This window comes from Thalassophryne amazonica, chromosome 15 (assembly GCF_902500255.1).
Source record: "Thalassophryne amazonica chromosome 15, fThaAma1.1, whole genome shotgun sequence".
Taxonomy (NCBI): domain Eukaryota; kingdom Metazoa; phylum Chordata; class Actinopteri; order Batrachoidiformes; family Batrachoididae; genus Thalassophryne; species Thalassophryne amazonica.
Genome location: NC_047117.1, coordinates 22,923,802 through 22,950,028, shown reverse-complemented (window position 1 = coordinate 22,950,028; position 26,227 = coordinate 22,923,802). Strand labels below are relative to the sequence as shown.

General features: G+C 39.5%; 1 protein-coding gene across 4 annotated transcripts in view; it reads right to left on the bottom strand.

Moving 5' to 3' along the window:
* Positions 1-26,227, bottom strand: part of herc3 (HECT and RLD domain containing E3 ubiquitin protein ligase 3) — a 59,459-nt gene that overhangs the window by 10,185 nt on the left and 23,047 nt on the right. For 3 of the 4 annotated variants that reach the window (XM_034188043.1, XM_034188040.1, XM_034188042.1), the window contains 13 exons: positions 25,853-26,004; positions 24,328-24,401; positions 20,347-20,471; positions 19,348-19,407; positions 13,490-13,601; positions 8,276-8,465; positions 7,107-7,270; positions 6,827-6,940; positions 5,785-5,805; positions 5,583-5,681; positions 5,265-5,435; positions 5,034-5,177; positions 125-291 (listed from right to left, as the gene is read on the bottom strand). In XM_034188043.1, coding sequence (XP_034043934.1) covers positions 125-291; positions 5,034-5,177; positions 5,265-5,435; positions 5,583-5,681; positions 5,785-5,805; positions 6,827-6,940; positions 7,107-7,270; positions 8,276-8,465; positions 13,490-13,601; positions 19,348-19,407; positions 20,347-20,471; positions 24,328-24,401; positions 25,853-26,004 — 1,593 coding nt within the window. The remainder of the gene's footprint in view (positions 1-124; positions 292-5,033; positions 5,178-5,264; positions 5,436-5,582; positions 5,682-5,784; positions 5,806-6,826; positions 6,941-7,106; positions 7,271-8,275; positions 8,466-13,489; positions 13,602-19,347; positions 19,408-20,346; positions 20,472-24,327; positions 24,402-25,852; positions 26,005-26,227) is intronic. The other variant, XM_034188041.1, reaches the window with a different exon arrangement.

Here is a 26,227-nt window from a genome sequence, read left to right as displayed (position 1 = left end):
TCAATTAATTAATCTTTCTTTCAAACCAACTTCAAATTGGGAAATGGTGGGAATATATTGTGGCTGTTTAAAACAATCTCATCTATTTGCTCTCCTTCTGTTCTGTGGATGTTCTGTACATTACCTGCCCTCGGTGGGAGAGAGTTCCTTAAAATCCTCCAGGGTGGGTGATACATTGAGCAGCTTTTTATACAGAACCAAAGGAAAATGAAGATCCACCACTGTGGAGTTGTAGATTGCCAAACCACAGATGATCCCAATCAGGTGAAACCAGTTTTGCTCGACAAAACACTGGAAATGTACACAGAATAATTATTCTAGTATTATATTTGCGGCAATATGTGACAAAATGTGATGTAAATGTAAACTCAGGGAAACAATTCAGTCAACTAAGGTACTACCGCTAATCGTGTAATTTGCAGAACAGTATCATACTATCTCTACAGGATGAAGCAGTTGTTCCAACAAAATGACCATCAACATACAGCCAGGTCCTCAAGTATCTGAACACTAATGAGATATTTTTTTGTTTTGCTTCTGTATGCTGCCACAGTGGAATTTAAATGAAATAATCCAGATATGCTTCTTGTGTTGAAAAAGGGTTTGACAAAAACATGTTATTTAGGAATTACAGCCATTTGTACACACGGCTCTTCCATTTTCACAGCGCATATGTCATTTTACAAAGTACATCTAAGGATTATTTTGAACACAACTCGTAACTTTTACAGCCAGTTTTGTTTTATACAAGTCAGGGGAGAGTTGCATGAAAATTTTCAAGTCACTGAATATGTTTCAGATATCATTCACATCAATTTTTAAGAAATACAAATAGTATGGTACTGTATTGTAAATCTGCTTGGAGTCTGCAGTTCTCAAACCCTGAGTGACCGTGCAAGAAGGAGACACATGAGGGAAGCCACCAAGACAACCACAACAACTCTGAAGGACTTTTTGGCTTCTGTGGTTGTGATTGGATAAACTACACTGTGAAGCTTTTGTATGTTGTGTCTCCAGTTACACAACTTCTTGACGGAGTGGAGCAGACAAAGATTTTCTTGAAAAGAATACATGAAATTTCAGCTACACTTTTCTGCATGGGAAACTCTAGCCTAGATTTGATGTGTTTTCTTGTATGAAAATCAGTCTTGGTTTTATTCCAGAAACAAAGCCTGTAATTCCTTCAGAGTTGTCATGAGTAATGTCATGAGTGGAACAACCTTATTTATCACTGCGGTGATGCATCAACTCCTCAACTACAACTGAACTTGACTGCCTGATATCTTAGCTTCATGTTTGGAAAATGCCCAATCAGTAGATAGTAGTCTTATTAATAGTTTAAACTCAGCACTCAAAACTACTCGACATGATTGCGCCACCTTTATTAAAACCACACCCCCTCAAAACACAGTCACCTTGGTTCAATGATTACTTGTGTGACCTCAAGCATAAGAAACAGAAGCAACGAAAATGGCGTAGTTCAAAAGTAGAAGTATTCCACCTTGCGTGGCATGATGCTATCTTAGACTATAAGCATGCACTATTGGCTACAAAGTGAGCCGATTACTCTATCTATATGACAAAAACAAGCATAACTCAAAGTTCTTGTTTGACATGGTGGCAACACTTATTCATGGACAACCACGTGTAAGTCGCTCTCCTTTTACAGCACAAGATTTCTTGGATTACTTCGAGAAGAAAATAGATGACATTAGGTTAAACATATCCCAACATGTCTTAACCCAGCCACTATACTCTACTATTGAGGTGGGTGCCATTACTGAGGTATTACCCAGATTTACAGAATTTGATAGTATCTCTCTAGGTGTGCTGACGAAACCCGTAATGTCAACAAAAACCATAACCTGCTTATTTGATCCTATTCCAACAAAACTGTTTATGGATCTGTGGCCCACTCTTGGGCCAACTGTGCTGGAAATATTAATCTCTCATTAACTTCTGGATCTGTTCCTAAATGTTTCAACCTGCAGTGATTAACCAATACTTAAGAAATGTAATCTTGACCCTAGTGAATTAAAAAACTATAGGCCGATATCTAATCTTCTTGAACCACTGAAGTCTGCTTTTAGAAAATGTCATTCTACGGAGACAGCTCTCACTAAATTGGTGAATGATCTGCTTGCAATAGATTCAGACACCACTACAGTTCTGGTGCTGTACGATCTTAGTGCTGCATTTAATACTGTGGATCATCATATTCTACTCAATAGGCTGGAGAATCATTTTGGGAAAACTGGGAGTGCCCTTGCATGGTTGACTAGTGCAATGTTCTATTTCCTGGTTTACTGCAGTCCATCATTAGGGGTCTCCAATTGGTTCAAAATACTGCAGCCAGACTTTTGACAAGAATCAGAACGTTTCACCACATTACACCCATTCTGGCATCTCTTCACTGGCTTTCTGTCCCAGTGAGATCAGATATTAAGGTTCTGCTACTAACCTATAAAACTGTTCACAGTCTGGCACCTCCCCTACTTAGCTGACTAATTAAACCCTATGTACCGGCCCGGGCTTTGCGTTCTCAAAGTGTAGGATTACTTTGTGTCCCTAGGGTGAATAAAAAGACTGCGGGTCACAGAGCTTTCTCTTATCGTGCCCCTGTTTTGTGGAATGATCTCCCTGCATCAATAAAACAGTCAGATTCTGTGGTGACTTTCAAGTCCAGACTTAAGACGCACTTATTTTCCATTTCATATGGCTAGCATACTGGCATAGTATGTTACTATGCTTTTTACTCTTTTAAATTCATTTTATTAGGAAACGGAGCATGCCATGGCCTCAACTTTATCTAAATTCTGGGTCTTTTAGTGAAGCTCAGGGTTAATGGCCGGCGATCACCTTAGTATTTCCTTTGTTTTTCTTGTTGCTTAACGCTGACAAATTATACTGTATTTGTCTTTCTGATTCTGTTTTTTTTCCTCTCTCTGTTTAAGGTGTGGCTCCATTCAGAGATAGGTGTGGCGTCTGTTGTCTGTTTCTGTACCCTCCTGTCCTGTGCACCGGCAACATTTCCTGCATTTTCGTTTTGTGAATTGTTTTATAAATTGTGTCGTAGCATGGTCCAAGCAGAGGGTCACCCCTTTGAGTCTGATCTGCTTGAGGTTTCTTTCTCAGAGGGAGTTTTTTCTTACCACTGTCCCCTGTGTGCTTGCTCTGGGGGTTGGTAAGGTTAGACCTTACTTGTGTGAAGCGCTTTGAGGCAACTTTGTTGTGATTTGGCGCTATGTAAATGAAATTAATTGAAAATTTCAACTGAAATGAGTGTCTTGGTGGCTTCCCCTCACTCATCTCTTCTTGCATAGTCACTCTGCCTATTTCAGACAGCAACGATAATCCTTATGGTCTCTGACAATAGAGGGACTATGTGTAAAAAGTACTGTAATTCTTGAATAAGTACTGCAATATTTTTGTTAAACCCTCTGAATTAAAGCTGAAAGTCTACACTGCAAATCACATCTTGACTTTCATTTCAACATCCACTGTGCACAGAGGCAAAATTACAAACACACAAAAAAAACCCAACCTGTTTTACTGTCCAATTACCTATGGACCTGAACATAAAATGAAATGAAAAAGATTAGCACTGATGGTGCAAGGGTTCTGTTCTCTGTTGCCACACCATCAAATCACTTAAGCAACTCCAACAGTTCTCAATGCTCCCAAACTTCAGGAACCCATTTCTTTATAGGAATAAGTGTTTTGCAAACTTTGGCACGTCATTGTGTAAATGTTTGTTATGATTATTTTCCCCAGAAAAGCCTGTGTGTGTTTCCATTATCGGATTAGCACTATCAAATACCAAACAACAAAAGGACATTAAAAAGCTTCCCGCCAAAAGGCCATTTGATGTACTGAATTAAGGCAATCCATGAGTAGGTGCTGCATTGCTGACTAACAACTATCCAGTGTCTTACCCACAGTGTCAGCACATGAAGGAGGAACTCAAGAAACATGCCTTGACATTTGCAGAAGTGTATCAAATACAATGAAAAAAGCAAATTTAGAGGATCCTCAGTTCAACTCCCCATCAGACAAGAAAAATCCTCAAATTGCTCCCAGCTTTACACTGCCTTTGGTGTTTGAGTGTGTGGATGTATGTGAGGTATCGTAAGGTGCTTGGAGTGTGCTACACATGGAAAAGTGCTAGAATTGCAATCCATTTACCATTTATGACATCACAAAGTTCTATAGACCCAAGATTAAAACTCTTCATCTGCAGCTGGTGGAAGTACTAACAGTTGGACATTACACTGGTCAACAACAACAAAAGTTTTCTTGCATGGACTTTGAGAACTGATTTAGGGTCATTTTGAGATGCTGAATCTGAATCTGAGCTCAGATTTCCTCTATCACATCACATTGTTTTGCAATCTGCATGTTCCGTATTGATGGATTACGCAAACATTGCTCATTCACTCACGAGTTTGCACAAAAGCATACGTTTTAAACCAGGTTCAGGGAGTGTGAACAAAGAGCCATAATATTATTTATGGCACTGAAGAGGCCTGCGAGGCTGCAGCTTTTGCTTCAATGCTTGATACAAGAAATATGTTTTCATATCTCAAAAAAGTGATGTGACTGGCAAAAACTAACATCAGATTTGGATTCAGCGCCCCCAAATTACCCAAAATCCATTGAATAACTCCATGCAAGTACAATCGTGTTGACCAGCGTTACCAGACAGATGGAGGCATCTACTCTCCAGTTCACTTTCTGGTTGTGAATTAAGTATGTCTGTGTTTTAGATTGTCAGACAAAACAAGGCATTATGGTGGGTTCTAGAAACGTGATGATATACATATCACTTACGTATAAACTAGACATCTGTCAGCAAGCTCACCCTGCCATACTACATTTATTATATACGAGGAGTAGTGCCACATACTCACAGCTACCACTGTGTAAAGATTCACTAACATCCAGTCAATCTTTCTGGAGGCATTGCTAGACTCATGGCCAGACGATAACGTGGACAATTTTGCTGACATGGTTTTGTTTTGTTTACAACTTACTTTGTCTGAGAACCATAGCAGGCTGGACTCTGTGTATTGAGTGAACATTCCATATATTGGGTCCATCAACTCCTTTAACAGCAGCAGGAAGAACTCTTTCGTTACTCCACCGGCATCTATGGCCTCTTCTCCATCAAAGATCACCTGGAGTTAAAGGCAGCTGTTTGTAGGAAATATATTTCTGTGATCAAATTTACACAAGCACTGTGACGTTCAATCCTGAGTTGTTACCTTGAGTGGCTTCTTGAGGTCCACATCAGAGTAGACTGTGAGCTCCCTTAGTGTGTCACTTACTAAGTGGTTTCTGCGTACATGAAGCACCAGGTAAGGATTCCTAGCTAGTTGTGGTTCCAGTGAAAGCAGCATCAAGACATTGTGTAGGTTTGCACCGCTTACTGCCATCTTGATGAAGGTTTTGGACAGGGGTAAGAAAAGGCAAGATAGACAGTTAGTCCAGAAACAATAAAAAGGGTATTACCTACGAACAATTACATAATAAATGTCAAAATTCAAACCCTGTTATTAAGTGAAACACTGATGGTCAGGTACCTGCATTTGTAGTTCAGCATCTGTTTGCAGCATGGTGGTCTTGGCTTGAGCGTCGAGTATAAACGGGTAGGCACATAGGTTCACAGAGGGACTGTCATTCTACAATGAAGTAAAAGATGGCTTAAAGTCCATGTACTGCACAGCAGAAGAGTTTAGACTCAATTACTGAATAAATTACGAATATAATCAATCTTTCTAATACCTGAGCAGGTGTTTCCAATTTCTTCAAAGTGGAATAAGACAAAAAACAAAGAAAACATGAATTCAAGCATGGAAATTGACCTACAGGTCTGATCGAGTTATGAAATTCATCGGTGAAGAACACAGGAGAAATAACTGCTAAAACTAGATGTGATTTTAGAAAAAAAGAAAACTACAACCAGAATAAAAACAATTAATAAAAGCAACTTCAAACTGCAGACTCTCACACCTGGTGCTATATTTCTCACTTATTTAAAAGGTAATACCAGATTTCAGAATTCGGCATATCACCAAACTGGAAAGAAAATCTGAAATGTTTATAAATCGACATTTGGCAAGAGTAAAGAATCCTTTAGAATAAATAAATAATATAATAATTATAATAAATAAGTGTGAAATCCAGGTCTGGACCCCAAACCTGGCTGATCTTAAAGGAGAAATAAATTTGAACTGTCAACCGCGCACCACCACGACCGCTGACACTATCACTCCTTTACATGGTGTAAATAATAAATCTATGCATGTGGCTAACATACTCGGTGCTGTGCAAACCATTTATGGATACCAAAGTCTAACCTTTAAAAAAATGTTGCATTTACCATAGATAGCCAGGTCCATAAGTATTTGGACATGGCAAAGTCAATGTTGTACTTCCATCATAATGTCTTTGTGATATTTCATACTGACAGGAAATTTGGGGTGATATTTCCTCATGTTTGATCAGGTCTAGATAAGATCTTGATGTTGTTTTGTGACACTGCTCGGACATAGTAACAGTACTGGGGCATGTCTTAAAGGCGTCACTATTTTTAAGCACTACGGCTTATAATTCTTTACTATTTGTGAATTTGGAAAGTGATTTAACATAAGTTCCTTGATGGAGGGGGGAAAAACACTGTTTACTTAACACCAAGGTTGCAGCAAAACAAAGTGCTCATCATCAAGCTGGTTGGTGCACTTTCCCATTCCTCCTGATCTATGCCTAACTGTGTTACTAAGGTGAGTAAAACACTGTAAAGTAATCAGAGGACACCAGTACTTACATGCTTAGTTTTTGTTAGAAACCACTTGAGGTAGTCTTGTTTGATGTCTACCAGGCAGGTGATGTCAGGGATATAAAAGTGGTTATATTCCACGTGGTGGGCCTTTAAGTTCACCTGATAACATGGAACAAACACCCGTCTCAATTCCCGGAACTATTACTGAAGGATAACTACCCAGAGCTATTTGAACAAGAAAGAATACATTTCCTCATACTGTACTAAAGAACAATGCAGAACTGATAGCTTGCTTATGCAAGTACTTTGTGAACTTGTTCAATACCTTGTGGAGTTTCTCCAGCAGCCTCAGTGTTGCTTGAAAATAGCTTGTGTAGAACACTGGTACAAGCAAGGATTTCCCAGCCGTTAGCAGAAACACAACAATGCCCTTGTATAAGTCCACCATTCTGGTAAACACACTGCTGTCCCCTAAACACCACCAGTTATCTGGAGGGATGGAGAATAAAGTAAATTACTGACCAATGGCTAAAATAAAGACAATGTGTTACTTGAATTGTTACTATTACTGAGGCATTGACCGCTTTGAGTATCTGTACTCAAAGAGACAGGTGGTAAAGAAATGCAGTCCATTTACCACTTTACTGCATGCAAATAGTAGTTGGCTGTATGGCCTTCTTCTTTAAATGTTAGCATTAGTGTACACTTGTACTTAAATTGGTTTAAGTGGTATACTACCACCAATAACAGCAGATCCTAAACCTAGTCCTGGAGAACCATTGCACTGCACATATTCCATCACCCTATGTGCTAACCCTACAGTAGCATTAGCTACAAGCAACAGAGGCAAAGCAATGACTTGGTATTTATTATCAATCACACTGGGCGTTTTGCAGCAGCAAGATACAACGGTCACTCTACCATCAGCTAGGTGGAGCCAAAATAGGCAAGAAGTCTATTTTATGCAAATGCTGAAAGACGTGACATGGTGACTACCAATCTGAGTGAATAGCCACCGTGACGTCAACTGGTTGTCTGCTCGAACAAAATAATCCAAGATGACACAATATGCTCAGAAACAGCTGTATTTATGTGTAAATCTAATATGTTTCTCATTTCTTGTAAAATTTAGTGAGAAATAAACAATTCTGCTGTTTTTGTAACAAGATAATACCTCTAAAATGAATTACAAGACATTTTATGGAGATGTTAGCATGCACACCTCGGGAAAGCCCATAAAGCCAACTGCTAGTCGCTGTCATTTTTGGATGATGTGACCCTAGGGTAATCACACCTAAGCTAACTGCTACCAACTCCTAGCTGCTGATCAATTATAAACAGACCTTAAATATGACTGATAATCACATGTGGTCTTAAAAGAATAGCATCACAAAATGCAGTGTGGTGGGAATACAGTATATTGTCACATTCAGAAAACAACTTCTATGAACTTCATCTGCCAAACTCCTAGCATTTGACATGCAAGCATAATACCCAATACTTTGCTGGGGTTGGTATCCAATCTGAGGATAGCCATGGCCAGGGGTATACTGAGTCGGATGTAGTTGTTGGAATCCTGCAAGGCTGGGTACTCAGATAAGATGAGGTAGATCCTCATAGCTTCAACATCAGGGGGAGAGCATGGCAGTTGCGGGATCAGAAAACTCTCAAAACTCTTGTTGGCCTAAGCAGGGGGTCAGAAAGGGAGACTGTCATAATAGGTTTTAATTTTCATCTAAATTCTACAGGAGGAGGAAACAACAGAGTGGTCGAGCTGATGGGACTGAAATGTGCACATATGTGCAACCTAAATCAGCTAGGCAAAGCACTTCAAAACTTCTGGGAAGGTTTTCACTGTTTGTAGTTACTCTCACTCTCGAGAGATCATAAATTACATTGGGCTGAATCACATGAATCCCAAACTGTTGTGTGCTGGGGTGTCTGGCTGGCTTGGTTTTTGTTTTTCTGTTTCTCCCACCAGGTGGTATGCATTCAGGACTGAGTGGCTGAGTATTAGGACCTCACCCTGATCACCTGAGGCTTATCACGTGCAGGTCATCAGGACTCACAGCTGTGGTGTATCTGTCTTGATCAGAGATTGCTGCACTTAAACCTTGAATGCACAGTGTGTGATTGCCAGAGACTCGACCTTGTGAGCAGACGTATGAGATCGGCGTCAGGAGAACAATCTCACCATTACGGACGCAGAGACCGCTCCAGGTTTGACGCCACAGTCTGTGAAGGAGGACTGGGTGAGGTCTCACGCTCTTCAGGACACTTCCTGAGGTGATTTGGTTTTGGTGACTTTTATGAAGTAATGACAGTGGATTTGGTGTCCCTCACACCTTGTTGTATTGAGCTGTCACGTTATGCTAATTGTCTAATCAGCTTCTGCTGCAGTGGAGATTTGAACTGAGTTGTTCCGTGCCTGCAGGGTGAGAAGCTGATATATATTTAAGACAGGAAGTGTTTGCTGATTGTGTGCACCTTTGAGCTGTGTCTCTCTGGGTGGTGAGTGTTGGACTCACCTCATGTTTTCTTTCTTCACAGACTCGGTTTGTCGCGGCCACCTGGGGGGTGTCGGCAGGGTCCCTGGGTCCGAACTGCTGTGGCTCCGGACCATTTGCGCTGCTGAGAGTGCGCTGTGTTTTCACCTCACCAGACCGCGGTTGTTGGTTGTTTATCACTAAACTCACTATGATTATTAAATTCTGTTATCTTTTGAACCGTGCTCTGCTTATTTTATGCTGGGTCCTGTCAAACGCTGGGTCGGTGCTCCGACCGCGTCCGACACATAACACAAACCTAACATTACTGAGCTAATATTAGCATTTATTACTCAGTCCTGCATGTTGTGCCATCAGTCTGCTGGGAAAGCTGATACACATTCAAAACAAGCTCAGTTGCTGCTGTCCTGGATTATTTCCCTTAAATGTTTCTGTAACACAACAAAAACCCAAACTGCAAGCAAATTTGACTACCATTCAAAATATCACTCTTCAGTCTTAACAAAAACTTTTCTCTACTTTCTTAATGCAAGGACATTTTTTTTAAACCCTAGTGAGTAAATCATGGTCCTAAGTGCTTTATTAGGCATTGTGCTTCATTTGCCAGAAACTCTTTTTTTGAAAACTCAGTTTAGGAAATAATCCAGAAGGTCAGCAGAGCATCCTAAAAATGCACTGCATGCTCAAACTAGTAACAAAATAATGCTGGAAACCTACCTTTTTAAAATTACTGATATATTAGTGTCAGTGATGAGCACAGTTCAACAAATATAACAGCTAATTAGCAAAGCTAATGTTTTGTTAGCGGGTTAGCTTTTCAGCTAACTTTGAATGCCATTAGTGGGCTGATAGCTTCCACTAACTTGAGTTCTGGTAACTTTAAGTCAGGTAAGATTTTGGAATAAAGTTGAAAGGGTAAAAACATTTGTAAACCGTAAAATCATAGATTTGTTCCCATTTGAGCCTTTACACAAATCCAATAACCTTCAACACACTGAAGGCATTAAGCATCACCTCAAGATGCGAGAAAATGCATTAATTAGATCATTTAAGTTATTTTCCATGTGCACTTTATTACTTAGTATTTCTTATTAATAGATTTGTACTGTGACTAAAACTGTATGCTGAATGTAAACTGCTGTTTAATTTCATTTGTTCAATTAATTGTGCATTAAATGTCTATCTTGGTCATCATGAGGCAGCTTCAACCTTTTTTTGGAATGTCCATGTTAACACTTCAAAATTTTAGTTCTCTAGGTCTGTTTTTCAGGGTATTACAGGCCCCCCCTCCAAAAAAAATAAAAGAAGCCAAATCTAAATACATATACCATACAACCGTAGTTCCAATGAAGTTGGGACATTGTGTAAAATGAAAATAAAAACTGAATATTACAGATATTTAATGTTCAAACTGATAAACTTGTTTGTGTGCAAAAATCTGCTCATTCTGAAATGGATGCCTGCAACACATTTCAAAAAAGCTGGGACAGTGGTATGTTTACCACTGTGTTACATCACCTTTCCTTCTAACAACAATAAGTATTTGGGAACTGAGGACACTAATTGTTGAAGCTTTGTAGGTGGAATTCTTTCCCATTCTTGCTTGATGTATGACTTCAGTTGTTCAACAGTCTGGGGTCTTCATTGTTGTATTTTGCATTTCATAATGCACCACACATTTTCAATGGGCGACAGGTCTGGACTGCAGGCAGGCCAGTCTAGTACCCGCACTCTTTTACTATGAAGCCATGCTGTTGTAACACGTGCAGAATGTGGCTTGGCATTGTCTTGCTGAAATAAGCAGGGACGTCCCTGAAAAAGACGTTGCTTGGATGGCAGCATGTGTTGCTCCAAAACCTGGATGTACCTTTCAGCATTGATGGTGCTATCACAGATGTGTAAACTGCCCATGTCATGGGCACTAATGAACCCCCATACCATCACAGATGCTGGCTTTTGAATTTTGCGCTGATAACAATCTGGATGGTCTTTTTCCTCTTTTGTCCGGAGGACACAATGTCCATGATTCCCAAAAGCAATCTGAAATGTGGACTCATCAGACCACAGCACACTTTTCCACTTTGCTTCTGTCTATTTCAAATGTGCTTGGACCCAGAGAAGGCAACGGCGTTTCTGGATGTTGTTGATGTATGGCTTTCGCTTTGCATGGTAGAGTTTTAACTTGTACTTGTAGATGTAGTGACAAACTTTGTTAACTGACAATGGTTTTCTGAAGTGTTCCTGAGCCCACGCGGTAAGATCCTTTACACAATGATGTTGGTTTTTAATGCAGTGCCGCCTGAGGGATCGAAGGTCACGGTCATTCAATGTTGGTTTTCGGCCTTGCCGCTTACATGTAGAAGGTTTGCCAAATTCTCTGAATCTTCTGATTATATTATGGACTGCAGATGATGGAATCCTTAAATTCCTTGCAACTGAACATTGAGAAACACTGTTCTTAAACTGGTGGAGTATTTTTTTCACACAGTTGTTCACAAAGTGGTGATCATCACCCCATCTTTGCTTGTGAACGGCTGAGCCTTTTGGGGATGCTCCTTTTATACCCAATCATGACACTCACCTGTTTCCAATTAGGTGTTCTTTGAGCATTCATCAACTTTCCCAGTCTTTTGTTGCCCCGTCCCAACTTTTTTGAAATGTGTTGCAGGCATCTATTTCAAAATAAGCAAACTGTCTTTGTGGTGTATTCAATTGAATGTAGGTTGAAGAGGATTTGCAAGTCATTGTATTCTGTTTTTATTTACATTTTAGACAACATCCCAACTTCATTGGAATTGGGGTTGTATTTTCCAGAGTATAAGTCGCATTTTATTTGTTTGTTTGTTTTTTAACCAGTTTCGGAGGTCCTGCGACTTATCCTCCGGTACAACTTGTATAAAAAAAGAAAAAAAAAAGTCACACATTCATTATTAACAATAATCAGTCCTAATTATAATGACTATACAGGACTTTCCCAGGAATTTCCATTCAAATGAAAGATCAGAGGTTTGATTTCCCAAAAATCTTTTAATATGACTATGACTGTCCTTTAATCAGACTCTAAAGGTTTTTGTCACCAAAAATTATTTGCTATGGTCTTGTTGAACACAGACATCGTTATAAAAAATTGATGGTTTGGATTTATATTAAATAAGTTGAATTTGAGGGAAATGGAAATTCTATCCATACTCATTAGCAATATACAATTAATCCATAATTCTTTAAGAGACTCCTCAGATCTGAGCTTTTAAGTACCACCTAAACTGTGAGTTTATCTAGAGTCTGTACACAGTGTCATTAATATTAAAGTGCATGCTTTGCTTTACTTAAAATAATCTGATTAGTCTTTTAACTGGATGCTTAAATTCAATATTTTTCTCCACTTTCATGTCTTAAGACTGTATTGTAGTGTATCCTGAAAAGCATTTAACCCTGACCTGAGAGGTCCATCAGTTCAGACACAGGCTGAAATGGACCCACTCTTGGATTTTAAGATTGGCAAGTATGGGGAAAAAATACCCTGAAATAGGTCTGTGAGATGAGTCAATATGGAAACTAACTGATAAGGACAAATCCTCTAATTTCCACAATGGTGTAGAGGGAACACCTAGGTAACAGACATGGAAACTGCATAATGGCTTTAAACAAAAAGAGAGAGCGAGAGATTATCGATCTTATTCTAAAGGTCTTTATTTCAATACTATGATTATCTGAAGACTGTATTAAGTATTTTTAAATGTCTGTGGAAAACATGGCCCCAGTCTGCAAGGCCCCACATAAACATTTTAAAAGAAAGCATGGTCTGATTATATTTTTAATATTTTTGCTGAATTAGAAAAAAAAACTTTACTCTTGCATTTTTCTTTTTAACAACTGATGTAATTATTTTAAAATCAGTTTGATCTTTATATATAGCATTTGGAGCCACATCTCTTTAATGAAGGGCACAATACAAATACAATACAAATCTTTTTCTCATCCTTATAACAAAATCTATTGACAGTATGTAAACTTGAAAACTGAGTTACCAATTCACTGCTTTTTATTATAGTTGCACAAAAAATGCTATCAACAACTACAGAAAGAAATGTATCCTGGTGTATTTTGAATATGGAAAAATGGGTTTTGGAGCTTGTGGTGACACACATAAACATGTATTTACAAAAAAACATGCATTTACAAATAAGCTACTAGTCAATACCTTCTCCTGAAGCCTAGAGAAGGCTGGTTTGCTGAGTGTCTCGAACAGCATTCTCACAGAGTTGAGATCGATGCCTGGTATTTTGGGATTGGTTCTGAAGTGAGCATCATCACTAAAAAATAATCACACTATGACCATATAGACGACCAAGAAGCTGTATCCATCAGGCTTTAGTCATGACCAAGAGTATAAAAATCATATTTGACACAATCAGAGATAGTTACACCTGCATCTCCTGCTGCAACCATTCAGTCTAATGAAGACTGTGAGAACGTTTTGTTCTTTTTCATCATGACATCAGGGCAAACACTCTCCTCTCTTCCTTCTCCCGTCCCATGCCTCACCTGGCCATCAGTGCTGGATCAAAAGCGCTCATCGGTCTGGTTGACAGGATGAAACTTTCTTCCTGCCCACTTGATATCATACCCATCCCATTATTCACAAAGGTGTGTTTTATCAACAGATCACTGAGTTCTCTCTGTCTCCCTCAGTGTTTTAAACAGGCTGTTGTTCACCCTCTTTTAAAACAGCCTAATGCTGACCCTTCTCTTCCTCAGAATTTTAGACCGATTGGTTCTCGTCCTCTCTCTGTAACAGAAATGTCTTGGTTCCTGCAGCTAAATATATGACTTCTTTTGCCATTCTGTCCCATGGTGTGCCCCAAGGTTCCATTCTGGGACCTATTTTATTTGCATTGTATTTGCTCCCACTTGGACACATTGCACATGCTATCCAGCTCTACTTCTCATTTACATATCAGAATGTAGCTCAAAAGTGTGTCAATGTCATAAAGAACTGGATGGCTGCTATCTGTCATTTAATACATCAAAAACTGAAGTTATTGTTTATGCCCCAGACAGACTTGTTCCCTCAGTGATTATGATCCTTGGATCTCTGTGGTCTTCAGTTCACTAAACAGTCACAAATTTTGGTGTTACATTTGAAAAGGCTCTTAATTCTGATTCAAATGTTGGCCATCTTGTACAAGCTTGCTTTTTCCATTTATGGAACATTACCCATCTTTACAAACATTGTGTCTCAAGCTGAGCTAAAAATAATTTTCCATGCTTTCATTTTATCATGTCTGGACTGTTCTAATTCACTGTTCCCTTGCCTCAGTAAGTCTTTTCTGGATCACTTGCAAATGGTCCAGAATGCAGCTGCAAGGCTTCTTACAAGGTCATCTAAGAGGTCTCATGGAACACCCATTCTGTCCTCTTTGCACTGGCTCCCCATTTGGTTCAGACTGCATTTTAAAATCTTGGTGATCACTTTTAGAGCTCTGCGTGGTCAAATGCCACTCTACATCAGTGAACCTCTGCACTCTTATGTAACAAGGAGGTCTCTGAGGTCCTCAGACCAGAACCGTTAGTGGTCCCTCAGTCAAGGCTGAAGACCAAAGGAGACTGTGCTTTTGAGGTTGTGGCTCCCAAACTGTGAATTGCACTGCCACTGCATCTACAATCTGTGGACTCTGTTGAAACTTTCAAAGAGAAGTTCAAGACCCACTTGCATCGGCTTACTTTTAACTAGTTTTAAGTGTTTTAATTTCTGTATTTTTTTTTATTTTATTATTGTTGTGGAGCACTTTGTGATTTTATTTTGAAAGGTGCTGTACAAATAAACTTTACTCACTAATAAAAAGAGGTCAGGAATTTGGGCATAAAATCACAACATGCATGTGGCTGTGGCTCAAAAACAACAGTAGAGCTGTGAGGCAAGTTCACGAAACAGTGGATGTGTAAATTTTCAACACAAACATGATATATTTGACAAAACTGACCCACAGTACTGTCCCCAAAAAGCCAGAGTAGAGGCGACAATGACTATTTACAGTGTAAGCCTTCACATTCTGACAACACCAAGTATATTCAGTCATAACACATAAATATCAGATTTTATCTTGAGGAGACTGTTTGCTAAACAAAAGAAGAAGAAGAAAAAAACTGCTGCGGATAGTTCATACAGTTTTTCTGCCAAATGCCAGCAGGTTCAAGAACTGACCTTCTTCATTTTGAAGACACTGCATTTTTCGTATTTCATAACAATGTACAGTCTGTGATGTTCAAGGTCCCACAGCTGTGCTAGCACTGATTTTTAAGAGGAACATTCACAATTTATATTCCCGGACAGCTTTAAATTGATGGTGTTGTCGGTGAAGGGATTATAAATTTCATTTTTAGGACATGAAAAGTATCTGCTGCTGCCAAGTGTCCGAACAGACAGCATCATCCCAGACCCTCAAGATCAGCATGTTCTGATGCATAACAGAACATACTGTACCAGGGACAAGCATATAGAAAAGTGCATTAAGGTAAACAGTGTTATCAGATTCCAGGACTAACTATGAATCTGTGGGTTCAATCTCAATGTTTTTAAGTCCATAATAGCATCTTGTGGCGATCCAGGGGCACGAGCCTCAGTGCTGACAACTCCAGCAATTTACAAAGACAAAAAGGTGCAAACGTGTCCCCTGGCTGCGGTAGACAGATGGTCAATTTTGGGAGGTGAATGGACCTGTGATCAATCACAACACATGGGGGTTGTGTAGTGTCGTGAAATTGGCAACTCTTGGCACCAGGGCTTCCAGACTTGAACATAAACTTGTCAGATGATTCACAATCTGCTGTGTGTTTTGTTCAGCATAATGTTACAAAGCCAGATGTTAAGCTTTAAATCAGTCCTTTAAAGTTGGTGCGACCTGCAAACAGCCCCAGCACCCTGTAAGTAGCACTGGTGACATTTTATAATTGCGATTTCTCCCAAAGTGGATGGCAAAACTTGGAAACCTGACCAAAACTTACCACCTCCTGAATCACGTAATCCTGCGCATAGCCATTTTTGATGCTGTAAATTTATGAAAATTTCAAAAAATAAAAAAAAATAAAAAAGCATAAAATAACCTCCTGGCTAAAGCACAGTTTCATCACCTCACTCCTGGGATGACTTTGGGAATTTGATGGTAGACTAGAGAGAGGATTTGACTGAGTCAGTGGCACTATCAGCTTTTGTTCAGCCATGACAACAGGCATGACTTTCTGTGCTTAAAATATACTTTAATGGTATAGAGCCACTGAGATTTTTAAGATTTAAAAGAATTCATTGGAAACGCTATAATTTTATTTGTTAGCCTTTAAATCAGGGATCCATAATATGACATTACCAATACAATCAAAATTTGCATTGTTGAGAAAAAAAAAAATTAATAAAAAGGACAGATAGCCTTGAACTACTCAGGGTAGCGACACATACGAAGTCTGTTAGAAAAGTAACGGACCTTTTTATTTTTTGCAAAAACTATATGGATTTGAATCGTGTGATTGCATCAGCCAAGCTTGAACCTTCGTGCGCATGCGTGAGTTTTTTCACGCCTGTCGGTTGCGTCATTCGCCCGCCTGTGAGCACACCTTGTGGGAGGAGTGGTAAACCCCCCTCGTCGGATTTTCATTGTCAGGAAATTGGCTGATCGACTGCCGCTTTGCTTCATCAAAATTTTTTCAGAAAGTGTGAGAGACAGCCAAGTGGAAACCATTTGGAAAATTCAGATGGCTTTCGGTGAAGATCTTATGGGGATCACACAGATTAAGGACAATTACAATTGGATTAAAGATGGCCCACAGTGGCGGATGGCGCGCCACGCACTGAGCGGCGATTGACAGGCTCAAACGACCAGATCATTTCCAAAGTGAACGCTTTGTTGATCCGGGACGTTGTCCGACTACCAGAGAAATGGCAAGACAGCTGGACATAGCACTTTTTCGGCACATTCCACTGTTACAGGAGTATTTGTAATGGAAAGAGGAGCCAAGAAATTGGCCACAGAGCCGCTCATGCCGCGGGACGAAAGCACCTCCGTGTTGGTCTCACAGGACAAACCCTAACATGCCCAGCTCTTACACCATTCGGAAAATTCAGACAGCTTTCAGTGGCTTTTCAGTCGTGTGACTATCCGAAAAATTGTGGACGAGCTGGACATGCCACAACATGTCCTGTGAGGCTTCATCATGGCGTTGCTTTTTGTTCTGTGCCCTGCGCCTCCATCCCGACGCGCGAATTTCTCCGCCCCTCTTTCCATTACAAAAACTCCTGTAACAGTGGAATGTGCCGAAAAAGTGCTATGTCCAGCTGTCTTGCCATTTCTCTGGTAGTCAGACAACGTCCCGGATCAACAAAGCGTTCACTTTGGAAATGATCTGGTCATTTGAGCCTGTCGATCGCCGCTCGGTGCACGGCGCGCCATCCGCAGCTGTGGGCCATCTTTAATCCAGTTGTATATTGTCCGTAATCTGTGTAATCCCCATAAGATCTTCACCGAAAGCCATCTGAATTTTCCAAATGGTTTCCACTTGGCTGTCTCTCACACTTTCTGAAAAAATTTTGATGAAGCAAAGCGGCAGTCGATCAGCCAATTTCCTGACAATGAAAATCCGACGAGGGGGCTGGACCACTCCTCCCACAAGGTGTGCTCACAGGTGAATGACGCAACCGACAGGCGTGAAAAAACTCACGCATGTGCACGAAGGTTCAAGCTTGGCTGATGCAATAACACGATTCAAATCCATATAGTTTTTGCAAAAAACAAAAGGTCCATTACTTTTCTAACAGACCTCGTACGGTCTATGATAGCGACGCTAAAGATGACGTGGAGGCTTCCCGTGACTTGCACAAGGGATGGTGAGAAGCACACAATGACAGTCAGTCAGAGGAGAGATACACGGTTATGTCTGCTGGCTGGTCTCTCTCTGGCTGCTAATCCAACATGGCAGAGAACATTTCTGTATAAATCTAACATGTTCCTCATATATTATGTAAATGCTACTGAGAAATAAACACTTCTGAATCTAAAAACGCTGTTTTTGTAACCAGATAAGGCCTCTGAAGTGATTTACATGACATCTCACGGACGTCAGCACGCATGCTATGTGTGCGCACATCACCCGAGGTCAAAGGTAACTTCCGGTCATTTCAAAAGCTCATGGACACGCACTAACTCCTGCACACGGTATTAAAAGGAAAGTAAAATATTCGTTATGGAATTCCCTCTAGGTAAATATGTTCCCCTCATTAACATGACCTACAGCATAATGGTTGGATTTCAGTAAAACAAAATTTTTGTCATGTTAGTGAAATTTGTGTGGCCCTATAGCTTTAAATGATTATTATTATTATTATTATTATTATTATTATTAATATGAAGAAGAATTGGGGCTTTCTGTGGTACACAGGCAATCTTGTATCAACAATCACTGAATCATCAACTTGTAATTTAAATTACATTAATAAAAATGTTTTTAAATGCTCCTCAATAAAACAAGGCACATTCAGTACAGCATGGCCTTCCCATGACACCACAGTATCTGTGCTGATCAATCACATTTTAGACTGACTGCACCAAAGAGGGAGGACAGACACAGTGGGGCGAACGTGACCATCAGCTGAACAGCATATTGATGGTAAGCTTGACCCATTTCCACTGCCTGCTACGAAATCCAAAGCCAACCACAGTGAAAGCCCAGGCTGCTTGTAATAACATCCTGTACCAACCTCATTATAAACTCAATGCTTCTCTGTTTCACTTTGATCATACAGCTTTTCAACCAGAAGATGCAGCATAGACTTTTATTGTAATCAATGAGTCGAACCAGAATTTACCATCATGTCAGTGAGTAGGCCAACTGATATGATGCAGGAAGTAGACACCAATTCAAGCCACAGTAGATCACAAATTTAGCTTACAGTCTGACTAACATTTGTGGAACCAATCAGAGATGTTGTTCCTGATGTCTCCTCCCACTACTTATAGTCCTGCCCAGTTAATTGAAATAGTGTCCCATTACTTGAAAACATAAATCGAATACCTTTTGTCCAAGAAGCTGGCATTCCAACACGCTGCAGAGGACAGCTGAATTATTATTTCACTGAGTAGGAAAACAGAAAGAAGGGCAATTGTTCAAAGACCAACATGCACAGAAAACATAAGAATATATGCCACTATGTGTTAAATCTACAGCCATCACCAACCCTGCTCCTAGAGACCATCTGTGTGGTCCCAGGTGTGCTTAGCCCATCAAGAGCTAGTCAGCACCAGACTTGCCTAATCAGCTGTGGTTGCACCAGGTACATATGGAAAACATGTAAGGCAGGTGATCTCCAGGAGCAGGGTTTGTGTGACCCATACTCAATCGTAATTGGACTTTTTGTTGGCCTTTCACGGCACTCATCCAAGTGACGGTTTCAGGTTCAAAAGCAAAGATGGTGTAGTATCGCTAACATAGAGCCTCTGATACACACCAGCGTTAGTCCTTATAAGCAGATACCATAGTGTGAAATAGAAGATGGTCTATGATAACCTCTGAGATGGAATCCAGTTTGACACAAGTTACCTCCCCAAACAAGGCCTGTACCCATTCACAGCTGGGTGGACTAGGACAATGCAATGGCTGGGAATCAAACCCAAAGCTACACAGTGGTATTCCGACTCCTGATCCCACTGACATCCCTGTCATACCTTGACAATTTAGCCAGCGTATGCCAAGCGTATTAAAAACGCTGGCATACGTTGAATAGGCTATGGGTAAGTTTTGTATAAGTTAAGAGCACGCTGAAGCACGCAGGTATACATTGTAATATGGCAAGTATGTCAAAAAATTTTGGACATTTTTGAATGAGTGCCAAAATGTTTTGAAGGCCAACAAGAAGCCCACTTGCTGTAAACAAAGAGCCATCACTTCCCTGGTTGACTTAAAACCTTTATTGATACATTCAAACATAAGATTTTTGTGGAACAGAATTCTGCAATATTTAAATATTGCCAAACTAATACTCCAAAAAATAATTACAATTTATTCTTGACTTACTTAGTGACATTCGAATCTGTGTTGTATGTCAGTTTTAACCTCCATGAGTTGAGTCTTTCGTAATTGATCGGGGAGAGGCTTTTACTGATATTAATCACTCTGAAGTCCTGTGGATAGACACCATCCTGCACAGAGGAATTGAGAAGGAAGCCACATATGAGGACGGTTGCAAACATTATGGCAAACACAGCAAATGAGATATCCAATGTATACACACTAATTTCGACCACAATTCAAGTTATTCGTTTCCCTTGATGTACACATACTAAATTAGGGAGGGGTGTTATTTCAAAAAATTTGTTAATCTATAAATGTTTGCATGGAATATGGAAATATACACGGAATAAACCATAGCAGGATAAATTTTGGGTCATTTGGTTCCAAAAACCCATATGAACGGAGTCAGTGAAGATATCGGGTTCAAAAATCGACAAAAATGTCCTATCTTGAGAACCGCTGCACCTAGAGACTTGAAATTTGGCTCCAAATGTTGCTTGACCCCAAGTTTATAATCAACTTCTATAGTAACAATAAGCCTATCTGGTGTTTTTTAAAAGTAATTGACAAAAAACCTAATTTCAGTACATATGTTACGATCAATTGTAATAAACAAAATCTATGTAGTTTTTATTTCAGGAACATCAGTTGAGTATAATCATCACATGTAAAGAATGACATGGCCACAATGAACTAATTATAAGCAACAGAGTGGTTTTCTACGTCAACAGCACATATACGACACACGCGTTACTTGAAATTTTCAAACGCTCCGTCCATATAGGTTTTTGGAACAAATGACCCAAAAATTATACTTTTACGGTTTATTCCATGTATATTTCGATATTCCATGCAAAAATGTATAGATTTCAAAAAAATTTGAAATAACACCCCTCCCTAACTAAGTCTGAGGTTGAAATATTTGGTGTTGAGCTCCAATGCATAAATCAGCTCACAATTTGGCAAACTACTCAACAATTATACCTACATTTCCTCTAAACACTCTGTAACTCAAAAAGTTATGGTAAAATCTTCAACATTACTGTCACATTGTGGTTAAACGATAAAACAGATTAAATGGAAACCTTTAACAGCCTGCAGTGTTCAGATGTACAACCCCTGGCAAAAATTATGGAATCACCAGCCTCGGAGGATGTTCATTCAGTTGTTTAATTTTGTAGAAAAAAAGCAGATCACAGACATGACACAAAACTAAAGTCATTTTAAATGGCAACTTTCTGGCTTTAAGAAACACTAAGAAATCAGGAAAAAAAAATTGTGGCAGTCAGTAACAGTTACTTTTTTAGACCAAGCAGAGGGAAAAAAATATGAAATCACTCAATTCTGAGGAAAAAATTATGGAATCATGAAAAACAAAAGAACGCTCCAACACATCACTAGTATTTTGTTGCACCACCTCTGGCTTTTATAACAGCTTGCAGTCTCTGAGGCATGGACTTAATGAGTGACAAACAGTACTCTTCATCAATCTGGCTCCAACTTTCTCTGATTGCTGTTGCCAGATCAGCTTTGCAGGTTGGAGCCTTGTCATGGACCATTTTCTTCAACTTCCACCAAAGATTTTCAATTGGATTAAGAGCCGGACTATTTGCAGGCCATGACATTGACCCTATGTGCCTTTTTGCAAGGAATCTTTTCACAGTTTTTGCTCTATGGCAAGATGCATTACCATCTTGAAAAATGATTTCATCATCCCCAAACATCCTTTCAACTGATGGGATAAGTGTCCAAAATATCAACGTAAACTTGAACATTTATTGATGATGTAATGACAGCCATCTCCCTAGTGCCTTTACCTGACATGCAGCCCCATATCATCAATGACTGTGGAAATTTACATGTTCTCTTCAGGCAGTCATCTTTATAAATCTCATTGGAACGGCACCAAACAAAAGTTCCAGCATCATCACCTTGCCCAATGCAGATTCAAGATTCATCACTGAATATGACTTTCATCCAGTCATCCACAGTCCACGATTGCTTTTCCTTAGCTCATTGTAACCTTGTTTCGTTTAGCTTTTCTGTATGTAAATCCCATTTCCTTTAGGCGGCTTCTTACAGTTCGGTCACAGACATTGACTCCAGTTTCCTCCCATTCGTTCCTCATTTGTTTTGTTGTGCATTTTCGATTTTTGAGACATACTGCTTTAAGTTTTCTGTCTTGACGCTTTGATGTCTTCCTTGGTCTACCAGTATGTTTGCCTTTAACAACCTTCCCATGTTGTTTGTATTTGGTCCAGAGTTTAGACACAGGTGACTGTGAACAACCAACATCTTTTGCAACACTGCGTGATGATTTACCCTCTTTTAAGAGTTTGATAATCCTCTCCTTTGTTTCAATTGACATCTCTCGTGTGATTCATGTCATGATGATTCATGTCAGTCCACTTGGTGCAACAGCTCTCCAAGGTGTGATCACTCCTTTTTATATGCAGACTAACGAGCAGATCTGATTTGATGCAGGTGTTAGTTTTGGGGATGAAAATTTACAGGGTGATTCCATAATTTATTCCTCAGAATTGAGTGAGTCCATATTTTTTCCCTCTGCTTGGTCTAAAAAAGTAACCGTTACTGACTGCCACAATTATTTTTCCTGATTTCTTATAGTGTTTCTTAAAGCCAGAAAGCTGCCATTTGAAATGACTTTAGTTTTGTGTCATGTGTTATGTGTCGGACGCAGCTCGGAGAACCGACCAGCGTTTGAAGGACCCAGTATGAAATAAGCAGAGCACGGTACAAAGGCTAACTGAATTTAATACATAACAGTGATACAAAAAATAACAAAGTGCGGTCTGGCGTGGTGCGCTCCCAGCAGCGCTAACGGTCCGGAGCCAGAAGCTGTTCGGACCCAAGGACCCCGCCGACACCCCCCAGGTGGCTGCAACAAACCGAGTCTGTGAAAGAAGGAACCATTATGTGAGTCCACACTCTACACACAGAGAGAACACTTAAAGGTGTACAAACAGCAAACACTTCTTGGCTTGATTACTAATCAGCTTCCCAACCTGCAGGCATGGAACATCCAGTTCACAAAACTCCACTGCAGTGGAAGCCGATACATGACTAACATACAGCTCAATATAAAAGGTGTGAGGGACACCACATTTACTGACTGTATAAACGTTAGTCACAAAATCTAACGTACCTCAGGAAGTGTGCTGACGAGCGTGAGACCTCACCCCCTCCTCTTTCACAGACCGTGCATCAAACCCTGGACGTTCTTTGCATCCACTGATGATGAGATGGCTCCCGAGACGACGATCTCACCTGTCTGGTCACAAGGTCGAGTCTCTGGCAAATAAACACTGTATACTCCAGTCTTAAATGCCACCATGTTCCAATCCATATAGATGCACCTCAGCTGTGAGTCCTGACGAGCCGCAGGTGATCAGGGTGAGGTCCTGATAACCTCAGCAACACAGCCACTCAGTCCCAAATGCAAGCCACCTGGAAGGAAAAACAAAAGACAGAAACAAAAAGGCAGCCAGGCCCCCCAGCCATACAACATCATGTCTGTGATCTGCTTTTTTCTACAAAATTAAACAACTGAATGAACATCCTCCGAGGCCGGTGATTCCATAATTATTGCCAGGGGTTGTAGTTCAGATGGCTCAGTTCAAAAGAAGTAAACAAACATGAAAATTTTCAAATGGGGTGGAAAATGCAATTTAATCACAGCTTTTGCTTGTTTTTGTCTCAACTCCTTCAAAGATGGGATTTCTCTAATGTATGAATGCTTTCTTTGCATTCTGTAAATTTATGTGATTTGCAATAGATAATCAATGACATGTTTTGCATCATGTGGCATTTTGACGTTTCTGCTGTGGACATAAGGAATCACAAGAAAAAAAAAAACCCTGATGCAAATTAACAAACCAAAAAGAAAACCATCATTAAAGAAAACACAGTCAAATGATACAAATATGACACAGAATTAAGTAAAAACTTGTTCAAATAACAAACCTGCTCATTAGAGTACAATAAGAAACAGTGGTCACCTCCACAGGTGATTTTGGTCACAGTATATTGCTTTGATTCTAAAAGTAAAAGAACAGACAAAATCAAGCAGTTACTTGATTAATATGTGCTGTAAGTTAAGAAAATTAGCTAAGACTACAGTTGACAAACGTTACAAAGGACAGAAAATTGTAAAAATTCTACAAATTCTTATCACCATATGAATCTTAAATATAAAAAAATGCATTTTTTGCACACAACACTTATAAATAAACATCATGATAGGTATTATACGTAAAATACATTTTTAGAATGGCATATTTTTAATTAATAATTATGTTACTTATAAGCACAGTGGGGCTGCCATGATACTGATCAAGATATCGTATTGGGGTTGACGTTGGCATTTTTTTTTTTTTTTTTGTTTCGAAGTATCAGTGTCCTGTCACAATCAACACCTGTTTAGTTGTTTATCTGCCTGACACATTCCAGCTCTCATAAATGATAGTTTTTCCATGCTGGGCCATGACAAAACCACCTTGAGCGAGTGTGAGACAGCATGTAAGCCTGAGACACTGGGGGCTTTCATTTCTCTTCAGATTGCACAATTTGAAGTCATGAATTGAAAACAGACTTAATGGAAACGCGTATTTCAGGGGGAAAAAACCCCCACAAATATCACAAAAATGTTTTTACTGTCACATCAGGTGGTTTTTCAGGTGATTCGAAAAAGACATGTTTAACAAAACTACTTGTACATTGGAATACTATTTCTGTAATTATAGCTCACATTACAATGTGAGCTATAATTACCCAAACCCAGTAAAATCACTCAATGGAAATGCTGTGATTTTGTAATTGTGCTTTGACAACATTCTAAAAATATCACTTAAATTTTTGCCAACACCTGTAATGGAAACCCACCTACTTTTAAAGCCTAATTTATTTCATTTCTGTTTCTCCATATTTAACAGTAAAAGTACAAAACCTGATTTTGCACAATATAACACCTTTATTGAATGTTTACCAATATGCTGACCAACTATATTAAAGCTACAATGTACTGGACTTTAGTGCCATCTGGTGGTGAGGTTGCATATAGCAACCAACTGAAGAACATGTTTCCAAACACACAGGTGATCACAATACTAGAACTGCAATTATTAATCAATTAATCAATGATTAATGAACTATTAAATCAACTGACATCTATTTTAACAACTGATGAATCATTTTGAGTTTTTGTAAATCCAAATTCTTCGATTTCAGCTTCTTAAATGTGAATATTTTCTCCTATCTCCTATCTAACAGTAAACTGATTTTCTTTGGGCTGTGGACAAAACAAGACATTTGATGGCAACATCTTGGGCTCTGGATAACACCGACATTTTTCACCATTTTTGATGTGTTATGGACCTAACAACTAATTGATTAAGGAAAATAATCATGAAAAAATGTTACAAAGTGAAGTAACGAATAAAATATCTCATGCTGACACAAACTGGTGTGACAAATGCGTTTTTCCACCTACCTGTTCTATGAAAAATGCCTGTCAGGAATCTGGTCTTGACAGGGAATGGACTTTGAGCACCTCCCATTAGCCCTGTGCCCAGCTGGCCGTGGCTGTTACAGCCAAATGAAAAAACCATACCAGTGGAAGGCACAAAGGCCAGGGTGTGGTGTCTGACAAAAGAACAACCAAGATTTAGGAAGCTGAGGAGCAAAAAACAATTACATCCACATCTACGTGCTGAAACCACATCACATTGCAACTGAGTTGGAAGCTATAGATCTGCAATTATGTGTGGCATCCGTTCATGAAAGTATAAAATAGTGATTAAGTGGTTATTAATATAAGCAACTCATCAGTTAATCGGGATATGAATATGGTATTGTTTTCCAATAC